Here is a 22001-nt window from a genome sequence, read left to right as displayed (position 1 = left end):
AGAGCAAGAGGTACCTGAATTGCTCGTAGACCTTGAGCATGAGTGGCAAACCTCCACCACAAGCCACCAGCATTTTGGGAGGATGCCTTGAGAATCTGAATAAAGATTTAGGCAAAATAAACAGAATGGAAATGATTTACCTCTCATATCTCAGCTCTAAATGTGAAAGGCTGTTTGTTGTTGCAGCCATGCAAACATTAATAACATAATACTCAAGTATATAATATAACATGTTAATTAAAGAAATGACAATATTATAAATTGCCATAATGTACATTATACTTAAGACCTCTATGGTAAAGATGGTTGTTGCATAATCCAGTGAAGATGGAAAAATACCTATTTGCTCTCAAGATGAGCGGAGCTTCCAGAAGTTTGAATAAAAGTTGTGGGGTCTGAAAGGCTTGGTCATTAAGGGCATTAAGGGCAATATGATCAAAGAAAAGATGCTGTTGAGTAGCATTGTGGGAGATATAGTTCTATTTTTAAGAACCTTTGACTAAAAGTATGGTTTTCTCTTGACTTTCCATAATTCTGGAGGTGCAAAGTAAATTACTGGACTTTTATTACCCTCTAGATTACAGGGGTTACTTGAGATAATTGCCCTATTCCAGAAATTACCATATTGCTATGGGTCATTCCCCTGTCCCTCCCTTTCTTTCCTGTTGGCCAATTACAAATTGAAATAAAGACCTAAAAAGCAGAAAAGATAATAATTAAAGGAAGGATCATATTATAAGTGAGAGTCTGAGGTTGTGGTAACATGCAGTAGTGTCTATTTCTTAACGTGTGTGAATGGTGCTAAAGCAGACAGTAAAGTATGCCACATATTCTGGCTCATATGTTTTGAGGGCATTTAAAATCCATGAAGCACAATGTGACACTAAAGGAAATGAGGTAGATATAACTGAGCAATTAGCTGCTCCTGTTTTTGTCCAAAGACACCACATCCCCCAACCCCCACCCAGCAAAGTATGGCGCTAACCAGCTGTCGGTTTTTTTGGAGAGGGAAAGATTTGAGGACCTAAGTGTCTCCATCAGATTTACATGACAGATCTTTTCTGGCAGTGACAGGAAGAAACAAGGGGCGGGGGGCGAAGAGTAGACTGATGGGAAATTACAGAGGGAGGAGATGATCCAGCATGATGACAGCAGTGGTTGCAATGAGATCATTGTTATTCTACAGTAAATCCATTTTCATATATTTAACAACATACAGTTGAACACAATTCTTACAGGAACAAAAAAAGTATGTGATGGATGAAAGTATGTGGCATTTATACATTCAAAGTAATAGGGCTGCATTTATTGTTTCTTAGAGAGAAAACATGCATTGAAAGTACAAAAAAAGTGGAATATATGTTAGGTAGAATAGTATTTTCTCTTTAATATGATAAAAAAAGACTGAATGGCAAGGCATATTTTTTGCATGACATAAAAGCAGACTGCACATCAGTGGGAGTCTGTGATCGCTCAGAGGTTTTAATGTTTGACATGCATATAAATGACCCATAAATCAGACGTTTTATTTGGCTGAATATATGTCGGTGTATTGTTTATATATCTGTGGGGGACATGTCTCATTAGCAACCAGAGTCCTGTGAGCACAATAGAGAAATAGTGCAGCTGGTGAGGTGATGCGTCATGTTCCGTCTGCGTGATGCGACCTGAGCCGGTAACGTCACGATGAGGTCAGAAAAGAGGCGGAGGGAGAGGGAGAGAGACGGAGAGATGCAATTGGCTTCTCCGTGTCCTCTGTGTGTGGTGGTCCTCTGATACCTCCTCCTGCATGGAGCCCGGCTGTGTGCAGGCAGCCATGGCCATGGGAGATGTCTCGAAAAAAGCCTCGGCTCGCAACGTGGCGGTGGAGAGAAAAAACCTCCTCACCGTCTGCAGGTCAGTCCATTACCAGCGGGAGACTGTGTATGTGTGTGTGTGTGTGTGTGTGTGCGTGTGCGTGTGCGCGGTTTAGTGCATACACTCTGATGTGAGTTGAGCGTTTATTATGGTCGAACCTGTATTTGGGCTGTTTTCTCTGTTTTAGACTAAGACAACACACTGGCCACAGTAAATGTGTAACCATCCAGGTTTACGTCATCCTTAGAATAAGTCATTTACATTAACTCTGTACAGACACTGGGCTCGTGCGCACAGGAAGCCAGAATGTGCACCAATAACCTTTTATGCCAAGTGGGCTGCCATTATTCTTCTGTAAAATCAGACAGACCGGCCTCTCAGTGTGAGTTTATCGTTGTCATCTCTGTCAGTGCCATTTATTTTCTACCCTCTGATGGTGTGGTTGCTATGACGACAACCTTCCTGGGGCAAGGACTAGCTGGCACCCCAGGGACTCAGGGCAGGGAGGCAGTATACATCAGGTCCTGATTGGCCTGTGGGGCAGTTGGATGGAGGTTTGTACTTAAAGGCCTTTCGGCAGAGGTTAAGCATGTCCACAGATACAGGAAACAGCCAGTTTACTGTCGGCATGACTGCAGCACTGAGCCACTCAGTGTAGATCTTCACACAACACAACAATATATATATATATATATATACACTAATTAACAGCAGACATGCATTTGTTCATGTCCAGGGTATACTTTCAGAAAAGACTGCAAGCTGCTGTTTGTGGATCAAATGACTACACATTATTTTAGAGGGATGCTGTTAGTAAGGCTTATAGTTTCACTTTCACGAAAAAGTCTCAACAATATCAATATCACCTCGCTGTTAAAGTTGAGTTGCGAGTCGGATGTTAAGTCATCAGGTAACTTGAGTGTGTTTAGTGGGTTGATTTGAAGCCCAGGTGATGTGGACTCCGGTCACATGGCCAGTCGACAGCATATCCTAGTCATACTAAATTTGAAAAGGACTAACACTGATTCGACTCAGCAATCATGTGCTCAGAGGAGCAGGCGGATACGTCTGCACCTTTACTGAGCCACTGTCCGGTGTATCTGGGTCATGTCACGGCCCTGCTGTCTGTAATACAGCGAATACACAGGGGATTGTGCTTGTTTTGAGGATAGTCAACCAATTATTGTTCCGTATCTAGCCGCAGTCAGAGCAACTGAATGAGACATTGTTGCCTTTGAAACAATGGGGAATGAAATCACTTGCCCCGGTTGCTTGTGCTGGGATCAGCTCTGTTTTAGCAGTGATTTTTAGATCTAATATTGACTAAACTGTCAATAAATCTTTCTTTGCACATGACTGTTTCTTTGGAGATGTGTGTACCAGCAGTAGTTTGATCCATATTGGCCACGCAGTATATCACAGTGTCACTGGACAAATAGCATTTGGCAGTTGTTCTTGCAGCAAATAGAGCCACTGAATTATTTAGACCCCAGGAAGATATTTAGGAGCGGTCATTTCATGAGCAGGATGGGGTTGCCTGAAAAAAAGTACTTCTCAGAAAACAGGGAGTTGACATCTATGGTTTAAATATTATGGTAGGAGGTTAATTGTAAAGGTGCATTGTTAGAGTGGAGCATTCATATTAGTTATTGATAAATATTAGCAATCAAGTGACAGTAATGTCAACTGAAATGCATGACAGGATGTTCTCTTACAACTATGGCTATGCTACAGACGACTGGAGTTGTTGCTTCAGCTGTCTAGAAAAAGTTAATTGGGTTCCTGGAGCCTCCTGAAAGCTCTTCACAAACTTCCTCTCCTGAAATGGGTAACATCCGGCTTGACTATGGATATGGGAGTGAGCACGAAAATGACAGCAGGGTATAAATGTTCACAGAGTTACATCCACCTACAATCACAAAGGACTGACATTGACATTTACAATTTATGTTCTGGCTCACTGGCTTTTGATTTTATATATTTTACAGGTGTTGTTATCACTGACTGTGTTAAGCTGAATTGTTTACGCCGTGTTTGTTCATAATTACTTTGTATTAAGTAAAGATTCTAAAAAGGGTAATTATAGTTTGATCTGTGACATTTTCCTTCTACCGTAAACCATAAATCTGTTCCCTGACGAATCTATTCCCGTAATGACTGTTACTGCCAACCAAACAGTTTAGCCCCATCTTGTCTCTCCCTCTCTTTGCCACAATCAGATTTTCAGTAAAGACGTTGCTGGAGAAATACACAGCTGAACCTATCGATGATTCATCTGAGGAGTTCATAAATTTCGCCGCCATTCTTGAACACATCCTCAGCCACCGTTTTAAAGGTAATGAACCCATGAGAACATTTATAGAGATGGACTGCGTGTTAGAGACGGTGCATGTTCTTAGATGGCAACTTGCATCACCCAAAGAAATCGTTGTTGTCAGAGAAGACAAAGTAAGATACACTAGTTTTTTTGTTGTTGTGGGTGAAATTGTGGTCTTTATTCATCAGTATTAACTGTTTGAGCCTTTTTTCTGCAAAGTCTGAGAGAAACACGCTTCTTACATCATCTATAATAATCAGGTTACTTTATCTTTTTAGGCTCCGGCAGCTGGTTTGATGGTCAGAGGAGTTACTGGGACTACGTCCGTCTGGCCTGCGCTAAAGTCCCCAACAGCTGTATCAGCAGCATCGAGAGCATGGAAAACATCAGCACCTCACGAGCCAAGGCAAGTCATACATGACAGCGGTAACAAAGATAGAATGGATCATTTGAAATGCAAAATTTGTAGAGAGAATTAATGAAAGAGCTCCAATACTTACACCACTGATGAAGCTGTACTACGATGACTATTTTAAGAACTACAATTTTGTGTTATGGAACAGGTTTAAAATTTTTCAAACATATGCAACAGTAAAACATTTTCATCTTACACTTTGGTGACCTCTACAGGGCCGCGCCTGGGTGAGAGTGGCCCTTATGGAGAAGAGGCTGTCTGAATATATTGCTACCGCTCTGAGGGACAGTAGAACAACCAGGTAGGAGATGCCTCACTGTGCAGTTGTATCACTCCAATCCGTACTGTAAATAGGGTCCCACCTGCTTGCACCTGTCTGTCTGCTTTAGGAGGTTCTATGCAGAAGGAGCCATCATGTTAAGGGAAGAAGCCACAGTCCTGACAGGGATGCTCATAGGGCTTGGAGCCATAGACTTTAGGTGATCCTTGACCTCCTTTGATGATCCTTTGTACTGTGAAATGGAGATATCTGTAGGTTTTTGTCTTATTTCTGGGCCGTTTCTCTTTCACAGTTTCTGTTTGAAAGGGGAAGCACTGGATGGGAAGTCCTCTGCAGTTATTGATTACACACCCTATTTGAAATTCACACAGAGGTAATATTCATGTAGAGAAAAGCCCTGTCATATACAATAATCTGCCACCTGTTTTAGATTTAAAATTTAGTTGGTGTGAAACTGAGTTAAACCGACTTCTTCTGTTCTAGCTATGATTACCTGAGTGACGATGACGATCAGCGAAGTGTTGACAGTAGCACCAGTGACGACAGCATCCCCGAACACCCCTACATCCCCCTGGTCACTGATGAAGAGAGCTGGAGCACAAAGTGTCGCAAGATGGAGCAGAGGTTCAAGATTGTCAATGCTCAGAAGGTGGGCAGCAAAGGATTTCAAAAATGTTCAACTCCCTAATACTGTTTCATCTGCCAAATACATCTGAAATGAGCACGCTGAGGGTGGGCATTTCACTCAGTGTGGATGTGTGTTGTCAGGGTTACCTGGAGGAGCTTGTGCGCCTGCGTGAGTCCCAGCTGAAGAACACAGAGACGGAGAACAAGAGGCTAAAAGCCCGGCTGGAGGAGCTGCAGAGCCAGAGTCAACAGGAAAAGAGGGAACTTGAGGCGATAGTCCTGGAGCTTCAGGAGCAACTGTAAGTGCAACAGACATGTAACACAAAGAAACAATAATTATTTAAATCATTCATTAAATGAATAGTACACACTTTTCAGTAGTTTGGTGGCAAACATCACAGTGAGATTTTGGAGATTGTATACGTTCCATTTTTGTAAAGTTTTGGATCTGATTCGTTCTTATTATTGTCATAAATACAGTTAAGCTCTTGTCTCATATTTTACTTTCATGTTTATCAGGACGAGCTTGATTCCATGTGACTCACATCACTTGGACAAAAACCTTTCGATCCCGCTGGTCAACCAGTGGCCGACACTCCAGCCATACAACAGTCAGGAGGATGTCAAGTTGTTCCGCAGGTCTGACTTAGCGTCTGTCTCTGGGTGTTACTGGGCTCACATGAAACACGAGTAGATCTGATTTCAACTGAATTCTATTGCTGATGAGACGTGTATCTATATGTATAGTGTATATGCATCTATATGTAAGTCAATTGTACATATAAATAGGAAAATCCAATTTAGGGATATATCCTTAAACATTAACATATCCTTAACCTGGGATATTCATATGGACAATACTTTTTTTTCTTGTTTTATGCCGACACAAAGCCAAGCATGTGCCACTGCAATGATTCCTGATATTTTTTATCATAATTGATTACCATCAATACATTTTAAAAGCTGTCATGTTAGATTTGTATTAACAGGAGTCCGGCTAGCAGAACAACTACTTTTACAACTACTGGAAGCTTGATTCTATTTCATTATCAAGTAGGACTAAATTTGACATTTTTGTCACTATGATAAGGAGTCAGTAATTAATTGAATTTGAAATATTAAATTTAAATTTCAATCATTCTCAGGAAATATGCATATTCAAGTGACACTCACTCTATACTCCAGCATACTGTATATAACAAGTTGTGACAAAACAAGAGCACATTTTTTCTGTCCTGAAGCGCTCCTCCTTTCTAACGCGTGGCTTGTCCCATGTCGACCTGTAGGAGAAGTTTCCCCAGCACAGAGCTGTTGTCAGTGGAAATCAGCCTGGACTCAGACTCCCAGAGGCTCGAAGGGAAACAGAATGGAGGAGCTTGGTGCACAGGTAGCATTTTAAAGAGTTACATAACAACTGTACCACACTGGTTTATGAGTTAGTAAATGAGTGAAGACACATACACACTTCTTTGTTTGTTCCACCCGCTCAGAAAAGGACTACACACCCTCCATGATGGGCCTGTGTGGGTCCTTGGCCTCGCTCCCAAGCTGCAAGTCTCTGGCTAGCCTCAAGTCCAGTGAGTGCCTGGTCAACATCAGCACAGAGAACAGTCCTGCCCTCTCTCCCAGCTAGGGGGCACCAAAGAAACACTGCCAACCATTTCACAGACTGAGACAATTCAACATGGAGACAACAACAACAAAAAAGACTACTTTGGGTGACAATTGCGCTCTCTTTCGTGGCCCTTGTGTGAGTCCCTTTATCTTTGCACTCTCTCAACTTACACCTTTTCAAGCTTTTGAGAAAGAGCAGCCTCTCTGTCTGGGACAACAAAGATGCAGGAATAGCTGCTGTACTGCCTGATGGCCTCCTTCACTTTCACTGTCTCATATTGTCTTGACATGATTAAGCCTCCTGGAATGCGAACAACTGGTTCAAGTTTGACCTCTCTTACATCATGACACTTGATTTTGTGCAATTATAGTAATGTGTGTGTACTGGTCACGTTCATCAAAACTCACGATAGGGTTGTTTTGTATGTACCTGTCCATTTGTCTGTGTCTTATTGGTCCGTCGCTGTATCTTATTCTGCCTGTTGCATAATACTAGCAGGATGGGCAAGAAGTTATAAACAGAAAGAATGTTTTTGACATATTATATCACACTATTCTAAGAGGATGGAAAATTGAGAGGCCTTTTAATGTGCTGAGTCAAAATGTGGCCAGAGGGTTTTAGGATGAAGATTATTTAAAAATTAACAGCTGCAGCTTCATGATATTTAGGGTGAATGATGGTTTAGGCCTTATTCAATCATTCAGTAGCTTAGATGCAGTTTATAGGACACAAGAGCTGTCAGGCTAGTGAGGTTTGCAGCGGCACTACAATGTCAACATAAACAAACAGACATAATACCTATTGCATACAAATGCACCATGCATTGTGACTATGCAGCTTGAATGTTTTCATTGTCTTTTTCTACAAACCTGGCTTGATAAAGTAGTCTGAGCAGCAGAGAAATAGTGAATGTGCAATGTGCGTATGTGTCATTCTTTTTTTTTTTCTTTCCTGTGATTGTTTCCTTTTATATTGTGATTCATTTGATGACATACTTACTTTGATCATTTTACCATCATGTAAATTGCAATTTGATGCAGTGTTGAGAGTTTGGAGATGTTGTGTTGTTTAAAACTGCAATAAAACTGCCTTTTTTTCCAACAAGAAAAGTTGGTATGTACTGAATGTGCAATTTGTTGTCGTTCAATCAATTGAACTAACACTGCACTAACATTAGATGGATTACCATGAAACTCTGTACATACATTCATGGTCCCCAAAGCATGTATGCCAATGACTTTAGCGATCCCTAACTTTTGTAGTTTTGTTAGAAACTACCAAGTTTGGTATAGGCAATTATCGTTTCTTTTTTTTTTTTTTTTTTTTTTTTTCATCATCAGATCAAACTTTTCAATACGTGCAGTATTTCAGTGTTTCTTGAATTTCAAAAATGAATTATATGCCCATCCCATCTGGATCATCTCTGCCTTCAGTGCACTTAACATCTGTATCCAGAGAATGTAACATTTTACTTGTCACACATTTGTATTGTGAGTGTGTCAGAATAATTAGCCCTGAAGTGGCCCCGTGCCTGGAAATCCAGCCTTACACAAGTGTGCAAGGCTGCACACTACTGTTCATATACATATTTTTTATGTGTCATGGTTGTTGTTTCTTATTTAGCTGCCAAGCGGAATGAAAATTGCATTAAAAGAAACCCTGATAGAAAAACAATAAACATGAGAACAGAACAAAATTAGCTCTGACATCACAGTACTTTCCTATATCCTGTAGGTTTAAGAAACCGAATGCACAAACTTTCACCCTTTGCCTCAGCCACCTTTTGTCTTCATGTCTTCTCTTTATAGTTTCATTTTGTGAAGCATGACATCGTCTTGGTTTGAATTAGCCTGTGTGAGGTCATAGGTTAGAATCATTCATTCATTAGCACAGACAAATACACAGAGCTTAGCAAACAGCAGCTAAAGATCCTTCGGTAAACGTTGGTAATGGATTATGTAGGGGACACATTCCAGATCGACATACTGTCCAATTAACTGCCTAGCTGTAAATGAAGGGGCACTGAGAGATTGTCCAAAGGTGGATTTACTTATCTGGCTTTGTCTTCGGCTGTTTTGTGAAAGTGACATCAATTGTTGGGTGCTGTTGCACTAGATAGATGAGCAGGCTGCTGGACACATGGTTCAGCACTTCACCCCTTTGTGATAAAGCACTTGTCCTCCCATTCTGATGTGCCAGACACACGAGCGTGTTATCTAAGAATTGGCAGAGGTCCCCATATGTGAGTGCACATTTTGGTTGAATGTGGGGACATTACAAATGCATTTCATGTTATCTTTGCCCCCTTCTCGTGGTCTACCACTGGCACTCCCTTTTACACACAGTCTGGACATTTATCTCCCACAATGCACACTGTTTCACACATGTATGCACACCACCCAAAACCACTTCACAATCCACCCAGATGGTCCACAAACACACACACACACACACACACACATCCAGCTGGGGTGATTTAATAGGCGAGGCTCAGGATAGTATGATAAAATAATAAGCCTGTAATTATGGCAGGGTTTGAAGTTCAAGTCATGCTTTGGTGTCATATTTTCCTGTTGTTAGGTTTCCATTGAGTCCCTCTTTTATGTAATGTAAAGCTTTATTAGCAGATTCTTGACACTTGCCTTAGTAGTGCAACACTGCACAGTGACCATCAAGTCTGCACTAATTCTTATCAAAGCCCACTGTGAGGTACTGTAGTGCAAACTTTTCAAATCAATCAACCATCTGAATTGCATCACCATGTAATGATTACAGAACACTGACAAAAATTAAAGTGGACTTGATGCTCATTGGGATAGATTGCAGAAATCTGCCAGGTGTCTGGGAATGCGTAGTTAATTCAGTCCTGTGCTAAAATGAAAAGTCACCCCTGCATATAAGGCAAGCGGAGAAAATTTTAAATAGTTAATCAATTCAATTGCTGCTTAATTTACATGGGTAAAATGTAACGCAGTGCAACAACTCAAATATATACTGTAGTTCAGTACAGTATTCAATTAGATTCTTTAGTGTCATAGTACAAAACCATACAAGGAAGATTCATTACTTCACTTCCAACCAATACTAGTTCACTTACACTTTACATGAGTATTGCCATTTTGAAATTGCAGGGTGATTATCATACTTACACATACTATCACACATTTCACAGCTTCAGTTACTCTGCAGATCTAGATGATTAACGCAAAAATATATCAATTATTATGTTCTGATATACTCTAATACATTAAGATCCTTGAATTATTTATCTTCAACTTGTGCATTATTTTGAATCCTTCTGTGGCATTCCTGCTTTTATTTGATTACAAGACCTGTCCACGTTTTCCACCATCAGAGTTCGCTTAAAACAGTCAGTCACAGTAAATTCAGCCACTAATAAAGTTTTTTAAAGCAGTCAGTGATGTATCAACGTCAGTAAATGTTCAGATTTTGAATGTTCAAACATGGTGTTTCTTCACGTACTCGCTGCTGTCTGTTAAAATGAGATATGAATTGGGGGCGGTGACGACAAATTTCATCGTCCGACGTTTGACGGATTGATGGCGAACTGTCCAATAGGATCGAAGCGGGCGACCATTTCAGCCAATGAGAAGTGAGAGTCGCGCCGGGCCCGCCCCTTCATAATTAAATCCACACCAGCGTGGTGGAGCTGGAAGTGTTTGGAGTTTGCGTTGAGGCAGCAGCGCCGACGGGCCACGGACTCTGCGACCGCTCCGCAACGCTGTAGGCCACCAAAACAAGCTCCAGGCCGGAGGAGTACAATGAAATATACCTCCAGGTTCGCTCAGAAGACGGAGGAGTTGACGTTAAAGTGACTTTTTCGAGCCGGAGCTGCTTCCTTGTTCGACAACAGGGTGAAATATCTCAACATCCTCACAAAGAAACTTTTGCTTGCTAGGCTGCTAACTGAAGCACACAAGCCCGACCAAAAAAAAAAAAAAAAAAAAAAAAAAAAAAAAAAAAAAAGAAAGTATTGGTCATCGGTGAGGATTTGCTCACAGGCTCTTAGTCACTTCTCATCTGTCGAGCTAAGTGTTGCTGGTCGTTGTAATTTACTCGGACATGGTTGTTTCAATGAGTCGAGGCTGACTTTTGTAACGGTTCTGAGTAGTCATCATCACCCAGAGGAGGAAGAGCTGCAGCTGCTGACTTGGCCAGCCGGTGCCGGTGTTTTCACAGCTCCCTCGGGCAGGATCTCATCTCCGCCGGTCCCAGGTTCGTTACGGCCAACATGTCTGGCCGAAGTGGAGTCGGACAGACCCGGGGTGCTGCTCCGGGTCCGCAGCCCCTCAAGGCCACCATCCCCTACCAGCTGGCCAGCAAACCTCGATCAAACCGGAGGGATGGGAAGTCAGGTATGAGCCTGTCTGCCAGGGATCATACACTTATTGTCCTTTTGGTAAATGTGGAAGAATGATGGTAGATGATGTGGAAAACTAAAACGTTGCAGTGGATCAGTTAAATAGAGCCTAACACGATTTCCCACTGGATTCATCTTCATCTTTCTGTCACTTTTGGTTTACTTAAAAAGTCAAACTTAATAATGAACTAAAGCTCTTCAGATAAGGAAACGTGTAGCACTATCCAATCTCAAATAAGTTAAACGTGGAAGTAAATACAACCTGTTTATCAACTTACAAAGTTAAGTTTATAAACTGACAACCATCAATTATTTTTTTATTGTTAGAGCTGTTCTGTTCTTCTGTATGTAAATGTAACTGTCAACGTCATTTAAAGTGAATAGAAAGAAATGAAGTGGACATAATGTATTGAAGTGCAGTAATGCAGATGCTATAGTCAAATAATTATTGTTTTGTTGATGATTGTAGATAATTATAGATTCCACAGAACTTATTTTCACTATGAATAAATATGGAAATTATCTTATTAGTTATGTAAAAAAAAAAAAAAACAAAAAAAAAAAATCCATCAGAAGTTTCCGGCTGATGGCTTCAAGTTGGTAACTCTGAACCCAAAGATATGAACTATACCATCAAACCAGACAAATAGAACAGGAAAACCTCATAGATGACAGACTTTAACTAAGAAATGTTCTAATTAGTAATTATATTGATAATTTTCAGTTTATCAAAGACCTGATCAATAAAGCGTAGATTAAAGATTATTCAGCATGACTCTTTACACCATTTAAATTAATGTGACATAATTATGTATAGGTTTTTTTTTTATTATTATTTGAGGACTTTAAACTGCAACTGTGTGTTTGATCCAAAATCAAACAGTTCTTACACTCGATAATGGAAGCTCAAAAAACTAGAAAAAAAATCAAAAACAATCAACTTGTTGCCACATGAAAAATGTAAAGTTGTCTCTGATACTGACAGCTGGAAAAGCCAAATCGCACCAGCTGAGCTCTGGCATCAGGCGGACGGTTTCTCTCGATGCCATCATTGGGCCGTACCTGCAGGGACACTGGCCCAAAGAACCAGAGGGCCAGAACAGCCTCTCTCGCAAGGACAAATCCACTCAGGTCAGCTCTAGATGAAAAGTGTACCCCAGTGTGAACATCATAATGCTGGCAAGTTTGAACTAAGGCTGCTTTGTCTCGAAGAAATTAATGGGATGTACAGCATTTTTTTTTATTACTACCTTTTCTATAGTTATATTTACTGAGATTACCATTTTCCCCTAAATCAGTCATATGTCTGTTGGAAGATTAGATTGCACTTTTTGCAGAGAAGGAAGTTGCTCTGAGATGGAGTGTAGTGAGGGAGTGTCCGGTGCTTGCATAGCTATTACACAGTGAGAACCACAGCCATGAGAACAGTTCCTGAAGTCAGCTGACAAGGCCGTTTTGGCTGCACCCATCCTCTCTGCTCTGTGTGCAGGCAGTCGCCACTGCTCTTTGGTTGCCCACATCCTCCCCCCCTCTTTGTTTTTCAGTTTCTCCTGCTGTTTCACTCTTCGACAAGTGTGAAGAGGGTGTCTGTGGGTGGGGATAATAAGAGCATGAAAGGCCTATCTGTGATCATTGTGAAACTTTTGTTGAAATGTGTTTGAGATCTTGTCATATTATGTGACTTCACCACCACACGTTACAGGCTCAGATTGCAATACAGCTGTAATGTAGATTCAGTGCTCAGGTTGTTATTAGTCATCTACTGTATTATTTTGTTGGTATTGGTTCTTATAGCAGCTGACTATATTGTGGTTTCTTTTTTCCCCAGACCCCAGACTCATGGTCACATAGCTCCCAGAGCAGGAAAGGAAGCAGCACCCACAAACGCTCAGCATCATGGGGTAGCGCTGAGCATCTGCGAGAGGTCAATATCTGTCAACATGTGTGTTTATGTCCCTCAGGTTTGCTAAACTGGGTATTTTAGTGCTTAAGAGCACAAACTCTTTGAAAAAAAGAGTTTCTACAAATATTTTGATGGCATTGAGAAACAGAATATCAAATGACCCAATCTCTAATGGCACGTTTTCAGTTTTTGACTCCTCATCACAGCCCCTATTTCAACAGCACATAATCATCTTGTCACAAGTATAAATGCCCACAAACATACACTTGATGGCATTTGCCAATTGTGACATTTATAGGCCTCAGACTGGATTTGCGTGTACATTCTTATTGACTGATAATAACCTTCTGTTACAGATTGCTAAACTAAAGCAACAGCTGCAGCAGCGCAACAAACCTCCAGTCTCAGGGGGGCATGACAAAGACCGCCAGCGAGGCTACCCTCAGCGGAGCTGTAACCTAGGAGCTGCTCAGGTACCTTTCTGTCATCAGCTCACCATAAACACACCTTGCTTACTTGGTATGTGTATACATTTTCTTTTTTTTTTTTCAGGAGAAGCTGACAACAACATCTTAAGGTTTTTACTTGCGTGACTTGTCTGTTTCCAGACTTGCTACTTATTTACATTCATGGGTGAAAATAAGTGGTGTAGATCATTGCAGGAAGTGCACAAAGTAAAACACTGAAGCAACAGGAAGACCACTACATCAGTGGTTCTGCTTTTCAGAGTGAAATATGCACTTCTTCTTTTGAGCACAGCTGGTCTACTTTGTCTTGTTGTGTGTTCCCTCTTTAAATGGGCTGAGGTGGATTCAGACCACTGTGTGGTGGGATGAAAAACCCAAAAAAAAAGTTACAAACTTAATTTGAAAGTCTTTATTAAAGTTTCATCATGATTTGTTTGATTTGCAGTTTTTTCATTGTCATTGTGGAAATTGGTGAAATTTTATGATATCTCGCATATCATCTGGTTTTAGTGCTTATTTAATGAAGAATGAGTTTTGGGGCCTGCAGAGGAAGGCTCTGAGATCTGATTTAGTAATTACAATAATATTGGTTAATGCGAAAGTCATTGTTTCATAATAAGAGGAAGACAGAGAAACTGACAAGCAACAGTAAATTGAAGAAAGCCCCTGAAGTGTTGCTCCTCAGTTGTAATCCAACCTAAATTCTATTCATCTTGTTTTTCAGCAGACTCAGCCAATTCCCATCCCCCTCACTCCCTTGTCTACACTGGTCCCTCGACTGCGCTGCAGTGTGGAAGGCCTCAACCAGGAGCTGGAAGGCATGTTCATCTGCAAGCCACCACATCCTCAAGATGAGGTATCTGCCATTCACACTGTGCCCAACACCCACATAAACAGAAAATCGAGTTGTTTCATTATCATCAGTGGGGGAGCTAACCACTGGGTAAACGCTGATATTTCCTGCTTCTCAGCTCCTTGAAGTCCCAGATGGACACCGGGCCCCCGTTCCTCTGCAGAGCTGCAGCAGTGGCTCCCAGAGTGATCCCACCACCACACCCTTGTCCTCATCCTCTACTTCCCCCTCACCCTGCTCCTCACCCAACTACATATCCACCTCCCCGCCCAACTCTGAAGATGCTCCACTGGACCTGCACCAAGGTTAGACAGCACAAAGCATCAATCATAAGTTTGTTTACCAATAGGACTGCACATCATCTCTTATAAGTTGGTTTGATAAAGGTCTATGAAATAAAGCAAAGGAAAAATGATTGTCAATGAGTTGCAAGAGAATTTGTTCTCAGCACTGTGTTATAACTAAGGTCTAAACCTGTATTCAGAAATTGTTTAACCTTTTGAACAAAATTACAATTGTCTTTAATGCCCCTGACAGAAATTATGATAATACTGCTCAGACACAGATTTGTTGTTGTTGTTTTTTTTTTATAACTAAGCCCAAAGAAGATTTTGTTTTTATAGGACTTTAAATGAGCATAGCTATTGTATTTCACATACCAAAAGTAACAAGTCTTCCCAGATTGACTTATCACAACCCCCTCTGTCCTTGCTCTCAGGTTTAGTGGACAGTGCGGAGATGTGCGTCTTGTCGCCGTTTAACTCCCAGAATGAGGCTGACCTCCCTCTGCTGATCTCCTCTTCACCGGGACCCAACAAAAGTTGCTGCTTCCAGAGAGAACCACCAGAGGGCTGTGAAAAAGTCAGAGTGTGGGAGGAGACCAGGTACTGTTGCTGGTTTTTATAATGATTTTGTCCTAAACATAATAAACAGACTTTTCAGACTTCTCTATTTCTAGCTACACAAATTTTACTCTGCTCTAAGAAATGCCTTCTGATGGTGGCTTTTGCCAGTGTGTTGACATGTTACTTATCTTGAATTGTAAAAATTATACACACCAAAAAAGAAGTTTGGCTATAGTTGGACATTTCCTAAGGACCATTGTAAATACCGATCAACAAACAGTTTAACTTTATACTTGATTCTTCATAGAATTAGACATTAGAAGAATTTTTAAGTGATCAGTACATACACACCAACCCTACATCCACCTTCACGGTCATATATATATGCATTTCTGTGTCTTTCTCCTTTTTAACAGATCTTGTGTACTTTTAATGAGAAATTTGGGTGCAAGTGCAGCTATAAGAGCATAACATTATTTTTTATGTGTGGGTTGGCAGCAGTGTGTCTCAGTACTGAGTGTATTAATACTTGGTATATAATTGACTGGAGGGTTACAGTTATTTAAAGTATTTCAAACACATAGATGTTAGTTAAGTCTCACATTGTTCTTCCTCTCATTGTGTAGCACTCCACACCAGTTGAAGCCAGCTTTCATTTCCTCCTGCCCGGACCCCAACAAGGTCAACTTTACCACCCATGGGGGCTCAGCCTTCTGCCCCGTCAGCCTCCTGAAGCCCCTGCTGCCCTCCATGGACCTGTTGTTCCGAAGCCTTGCCGTCTCTCCAGCAGGCAGCTGCTTGAGCCAGGGAACAAGCTCCTGCCAGGCAATCTCCTCTGGCAACTGGGCTGCTGCTGCTGCTCCAGAGCCTCCTTCAAACACCACAGCTGCTGCCGTCATGGGAGAAAGCACCGGGGGGACCTCACTATCTGATCACAGCTGAAGAGCTTTTCTGCTGAGATGAAAACGCAGAATGCAAATCTATCAGCCCTCTGAGATGGATTTGTTTTGCTGCTTTAGGTTGGTAAAGGACTGTTCCTTTTCATTTCCTTTTCTACACAGCTAAAAAATAACTTTCTAAAGAAAAAAAAAAACAAGCAAACAAAAAAAATCTAAAAACATTGAAAAAAAAATAATATCATGCTGATCCAAAGGATATGCTTTATACATTGGTAGTTTGGGACGTCTCTAAATTAAGACCTTTGTTGGTTATGACATATAATTTTCCAAAGATAAATATTGGGCCAAACCTGAGTGTAAGAGATGAGAGCCTGACAGGACAGTTCAATTATTGTACTCTCAACTCCATCTTAGATGTGATTTTTTTATTTTATTTTATTTTTTTGGATAAGTGACTTCTCAATGGGACGTAGATTTCATTTGTTTCCCCCAAAACAACACGTCATAGACCACATTTGACACTGGTTTTTAAACTATTCCCTGCAGTGTCTCATCTCCGGCCAAAACCGTTCCCTGGATCAGGGAAGAAAAACCCTTCTAGGTTAATTTTGGTTGTTTTTATCTGCAATCCTCCTCAATTTATTTTACCTACCTTGAGCCTGGAGCTGTTGCTGGTGTAGAAAGCATGACAAATCAGTTGGGTACTTTTCTGTTTACCTGATTTAAAAGTAAATAAATACAATGAAATCACATTTGGGTTATTTTAGACTGAAGGGAATATTCTATTTGCTGGACTTGGGTAGCATCAATACCTAAAGGCCTCAGCTCATACATTCCTGCTTTAAAAGTTGTACAGATATTACTTTTGTCTTATTGTTTACTTGCAAAAAAGTAATGTTAATGGATAAAACTTATTCCTTGATGTGTGCTTGATTGTATGTTTGATAGTTTTGAGAGTTCCCAGCCTAGTTGACTACCTAACCAGTTTTAGTGGTATAGATTTGTCATCCCAAATGTTTCTCCGAGGATGTTTTTTCTTCTGCCAAGCTGAGAAGCTGATGTTGACATAGTTTTATTTCTGGTAGACATGTTTGCACAAATTGAACTGCTACTTTTGAGTCGCAATTCTTATTTTTATATTCACTTTTTGTACTTCATTGTAAATTTAAGAGTAGCAATGTACATTTTCTACATCTTTTTCAATTACCTGCAACATAAGCTAAATAACAGTTACTTTTAGTTTTGTTCCTTCTGTCTGTATAATTGAGGCCGGTGTTATGTGGGATATTGTGTCAGGTGGATTTTTATGCACTTCCAGGAGAGGGTTTTACATGGAGGAACGTACATTAGTCTTGGGTTTGTTGTTTCTGACAAGAGTTTTGTTTGTGTGCACGAGGATGAAAAGTAAATTTGTCACATTGTTTGACTAACTTCTTGTTTTTAGTATTCTGGTAAAATGCTGATGGATCTAAACACATTTTGTTTCTAAACATGCCTCAACGTGCATGGGATGTGCTGTTATCTCAGGTTCTATGTTCTGTCCACATAAACATATGGTTGATGTGTTGTCTTTATGATTATTAAATTAGTCAGAAGTTGTGCATCTTGATTGTCTGCTCTGTCTGCAGTGATTGGTTTGAGTTAGGTCATTGTGAAATGACCTTTTAAAAAAAAAACTATTGCAGAGGGTTCAGTTTTTGCATCATTGCCTCACATTGCTTCAATAACAGTGATTGTGCTGCTTTGTTGTGTTAAACCACAACACTTAAGACCATAGAGATGTCTACTACTTGTTCCACCTCATTTGTTAAATCATCACATTTCTACCTTCTTGAGATTTTGCAAGGCTGCTCAATCAAAATATTTATGAAGAAATTTTTTCTGTTCAGTTAAAAAGTAATGTAATGTTTTCTGTGATAGAGCAAAAATGCCTTACATCTAAAAGGTGGCTGAGCAGCTCTGATATTTTACCCATAGAGCAAATAACGCCTTGTCATTTTGAACAATTTCCTCAACAGTCTTGTTGCATTTTTACACTTTTATCTCTGCATTTTAAACTGGAGAATAGTTATACTAGGCCATACCTGCTCTCAGAGAGTTGGATGTAGCCATGAAGTGGCAATGAGACAACGAATTAAAAGGTTTATGGTGTAAAAAAATAATAATAACAACAAACCCAAATGCTGGAGCTTTCAGCCATATTACATGGTCATCCTCTGTTGAAGGCGGGCCCTTTTTATAGTTAAGGAATTTTTAATGTAGGCAACACTAACAACAGGCTTGAAAACTACAATGACTTTCTTCAGTTGAAGCTCGTGTTATGATTTAACCACTAGATATCTAGTTTTGTCTCTTTATTTGAATTTTAAATCGATCGAAATTATTTTAAAAAACACATCCAGGTTTTAATGTTAATATTTGCAGTGTTTTTACCAATGAAGACCTTTCACATGACGGCAGGAAAAAGCACAGTGAAGCGGGGGGTTTCTTGCAGATCTGCACCTGCTTCCTCAGACATGACACCCAGTCCAGCCGGGTACAGATGTGCAGCTGCTGTCGTTTCATCGTGCGATTGGCTGACAGCAGGCGAGGCGGTGTGCACTTCATGTACACTCGGGCCTGTAGGAAACGCTGAGATCCGCCGCAGTTGGTCCGCAAATATTCTCCTTCACGGGGTCGGTCGGTGGGAGAATTCTCCGCGATGTCTATCTTGAAACTCGTCGGCAAGCAGCTCAAGAGCCACCCAGCTGTAAGTCCTGAATAATGTGTTTTAGTTTGAATTTGTGAAAAACCCGTTGACATTGAAATGTGTCTTTGCCCAACGCTTGGAGGACGAGCGCCAGTTCCGTCATTTATTACCCTGTCTGTTGTTGTCTTTCCTATTTATGCACTGCAGTCATATGATGATGGTGATTATTATTATTATTATTATTATGTATAGTCTCCCTTAATTCGCGGAGACGAAGACAAAATTCTGACTATAGATGTAACAGTATGCGGTATTTTCATCCTGTGCCAAATTCCTTGACAGCTAAAGCCCCATTTTATATATGTTTTGTTTTTTTGTTTTTTTTTTTTAGAAATGCACGATAGAGGGTTATTTACAACAAAGCGATCCACATACATGAAATGTCGGTTCCGAATCCACTTTTCATTCTGTTATTCATCTCTGTGTTATCCCTTTGCCAACACACTTCCCCCGTTCTGCACCGCCCTCAGATCTTCACTGCAGCTTCCTTTGACCGCAAAATGAAGCCACCTGCAATGATGAGGAAGGAAATGTGATAATGTTATTTTCACGATAAAGTGTAAGATCTGGGCCAAATACCGGGTCCTCCTTTCACGACCATGAGAGTAGGTCGCCTCTGCACGTAGAGTCGGACTGCATGGTCTCCATAGTGGAATGACTGACGGCCATGCCAATGCATGTGGAGAGCACTGTTTACAGAGGGCGAATGGGTGAAGGTTATAAATAGAGGCCTGAGTAGACACGTTGCTGAACCTTTAACACAATGTGGAGCTTCCCTTTCTTGTCATTCACCTATGACACTGATCATCTGAGTCTTATGACAGGATGCTATTCTACATCCTCCTCTCAAATCTCACATCAGCCTTTATGATTTAATAGTGTACGAGCCAAAAGTCTGAGCCCAATATCGTATTTAAACGAATGGGAAAGTGGCTTCAGACCTTTTTTTTCATCCCCCTTTGTGTATTCATGATTTTTAAAATGTAGTGTTTGTTGTCTTGACACTTTGTGCTTTGCCCATCAGCTGATCCCTCTCTTCATCTTCATCGGTGGTGGCGTTACCATGAGTTTCACATATTTATGTCGGCTGGCTCTGAAGAATCCAGATGTTTCGTAAGTAACAGTGAAGAATCTGAGCCAGTATGAATTCATAGGGGGAGGAAAGACATTCTTGCCGTGGATCTAGTTTGGTATACCTAATGTTTGTGAAACCTTGTATCTGTAGATATGTGTTGCATTAGGAATAGCAATTATCTCAAGGAAATTTGTCACATTCAAGAAATGTATTCTTCTCTTTTCCCCAGATGGGACCGCAAGAACAACCCTGAGCCCTGGAACAAGCTGGAGTACAATCAGCAGTACAAAGTAATAGCTTTCTGCACTTTTTGCACACTATACTTAAATTCTCTTAAGATCAACTTAAACATATGTTAACTCTTTTGTTGTATGGCAATTTATAGCTCAAGCCTATGATCATAAACGACAAAGGCATATCTTTACTGTTATCTTGCCTCAAAGTTCATGTTCCCTTTCCCATATTGACTCAGTACGTGTGTGTCTCCAGCTTTTCACAGTTAATATGGACTACTCCAAGCTGAAGAAGGACAGGCCTGATTTCTAAATCACCACATCTTTACAGTTCTTTCTCTGACATTGTGAAGAGCCTTTGCACTTTCTGCCAAATATGAAATAAAGTCATGACACTGAATGAGAGTTTTATCACACTGCTTGCTACATTCATTAGAGCAGGGAACCACCTGTTTTATTAATTTATGATTTTATTTTTCACTCTGTTATGTCATTAAAACAATTTTAATCATGTTTGCATTTATATATTTTTTTTAATCCATTGTAATTGTGACACAAAATCAAGCCCATCTGCAACCACAGTCTCCAGGTTACATAAATTTGCATTATAACTTTTTGGTGGTATGGCATTTTGACATAATCATTGTCAGATCAAGTGGAATAAAATGTGTTGCATTGCATTGTAAGCAAAAGTTTGTCAAGAACACACTTTGAGAGTCTGCTTGGCAACTTTTTAAAACCAGTTCTTCAATAAAACTTCAGCCAATATATCTTAAACTTATTTGAAATGATAGGATCACTATCACTACCTGACTTTACACTACTCCAGTAGTAGTACCAAAGTGCTACGATTGTCTCAGGGGGACTGGTAGATGCAGTCAGAAATGTGTAAATAATTTGCACATTATTTAGTAACTTTTTATAAAATATTTTAAACTATTACTGTTATAATTCTCAGATTTTCAAAGAAACAGCTTTAAAAAGGAACTGAGAGAAATAAGTAAATAAATAACTTAGAAAATAAATAATCAGCAACTCGGTGCCAGGAAGTCAGAGCAGTCTGTGTGTAAAGTGAACTGAAACTGGAAAATGTATATATATATATATATATATATATATATATATATATATATATATATGTTGTGAACAACTGTCTTTTTGTTTTGTTAGACCAGCCAACCACTAAATCCAGAATAATGTTTTTCCTTAATACATTTGCATTTTGTATCTCTATTTAGCTAGATGATTAAACAAATGAAGCATCAGCAGCTATGACAAAGTTAACATTTTCTGGAGATGGATTTGATCCTGACTTGCTGGCTCCTCCTGTTCTTCTCATTTGATTTGATTTTGAAGCTTTAAAGATGTGCAGCCGCTGGTGTTCCCTGTCCAGCAGGAGGCGCTGTCACACCATCACAGACCTGCTGGAGGCAGTGGGAGGGGCTGAAGAAGGCAAACAACTTCTCGCGATAGTTCACTTAAAAT

General features: G+C 40.3%; 3 protein-coding genes across 7 annotated transcripts; all 3 read left to right on the top strand.

Moving 5' to 3' along the window:
- Window positions 1-1789: 1789 nt before the first annotated feature.
- On the top strand, window positions 1790-7129 carry rundc3ab (RUN domain containing 3Ab). Of its 3 annotated transcripts, none has more exons than XM_029527984.1 (11): window positions 1790-1896; window positions 4077-4192; window positions 4453-4580; window positions 4805-4890; window positions 4979-5068; window positions 5162-5242; window positions 5353-5518; window positions 5638-5795; window positions 6016-6135; window positions 6783-6883; window positions 6987-7129. In XM_029527984.1, the coding sequence occupies exons 1-11, from the start codon at window positions 1790-1792 to the stop codon at window positions 7127-7129; spliced, it is 1296 nt and encodes a 431-aa protein (XP_029383844.1). The 3 variants fall into 3 exon arrangements, with proteins under 3 accessions (XP_029383844.1, XP_029383845.1, XP_029383846.1); XM_029527985.1 differs by having other exon boundaries at window positions 6783-6886; XM_029527986.1 differs by lacking the exon at window positions 6016-6135 and having other exon boundaries at window positions 1804-1896.
- A 3673-nt stretch (window positions 7130-10802) lies between these two features.
- On the top strand, window positions 10803-18062 carry LOC115060513 (protein FAM117A-like). 3 transcript variants are annotated; one of them, XM_029528442.1, is made up of 8 exons: window positions 10803-11487; window positions 12478-12623; window positions 13321-13416; window positions 13752-13868; window positions 14590-14718; window positions 14834-15020; window positions 15434-15599; window positions 16187-18062. In XM_029528442.1, exons 1-8 carry the CDS (start codon window positions 11364-11366, stop codon window positions 16500-16502), a joined length of 1281 nt encoding a protein of 426 aa, XP_029384302.1. In that variant the 5' UTR covers window positions 10803-11363; the 3' UTR covers window positions 16503-18062. The 3 variants fall into 3 exon arrangements, with proteins under 3 accessions (XP_029384302.1, XP_029384301.1, XP_029384303.1); XM_029528441.1 differs by having other exon boundaries at window positions 14587-14718; XM_029528443.1 differs by lacking the exon at window positions 12478-12623 and having other exon boundaries at window positions 14587-14718.
- Window positions 18063-19052: 990 nt separating this feature from the next.
- Window positions 19053-21253, top strand: LOC115060139 (cytochrome c oxidase subunit NDUFA4-like). Its single transcript, XM_029527979.1, has 4 exons — window positions 19053-19208; window positions 20233-20321; window positions 20513-20573; window positions 20773-21253. The coding sequence occupies exons 1-4, from the start codon at window positions 19161-19163 to the stop codon at window positions 20827-20829; spliced, it is 255 nt and encodes an 84-aa protein (XP_029383839.1). The 5' UTR covers window positions 19053-19160; the 3' UTR covers window positions 20830-21253.
- The last annotated feature ends 748 nt before the right edge of the window (window positions 21254-22001 follow it).

This window comes from Echeneis naucrates, chromosome 19 (assembly GCF_900963305.1).
Source record: "Echeneis naucrates chromosome 19, fEcheNa1.1, whole genome shotgun sequence".
Lineage (NCBI taxonomy): Eukaryota > Metazoa > Chordata > Actinopteri > Carangiformes > Echeneidae > Echeneis > Echeneis naucrates.
Note: the sequence above shows the minus strand (reverse complement) of the source record. Positions and strands in the feature narration are given on the sequence as shown.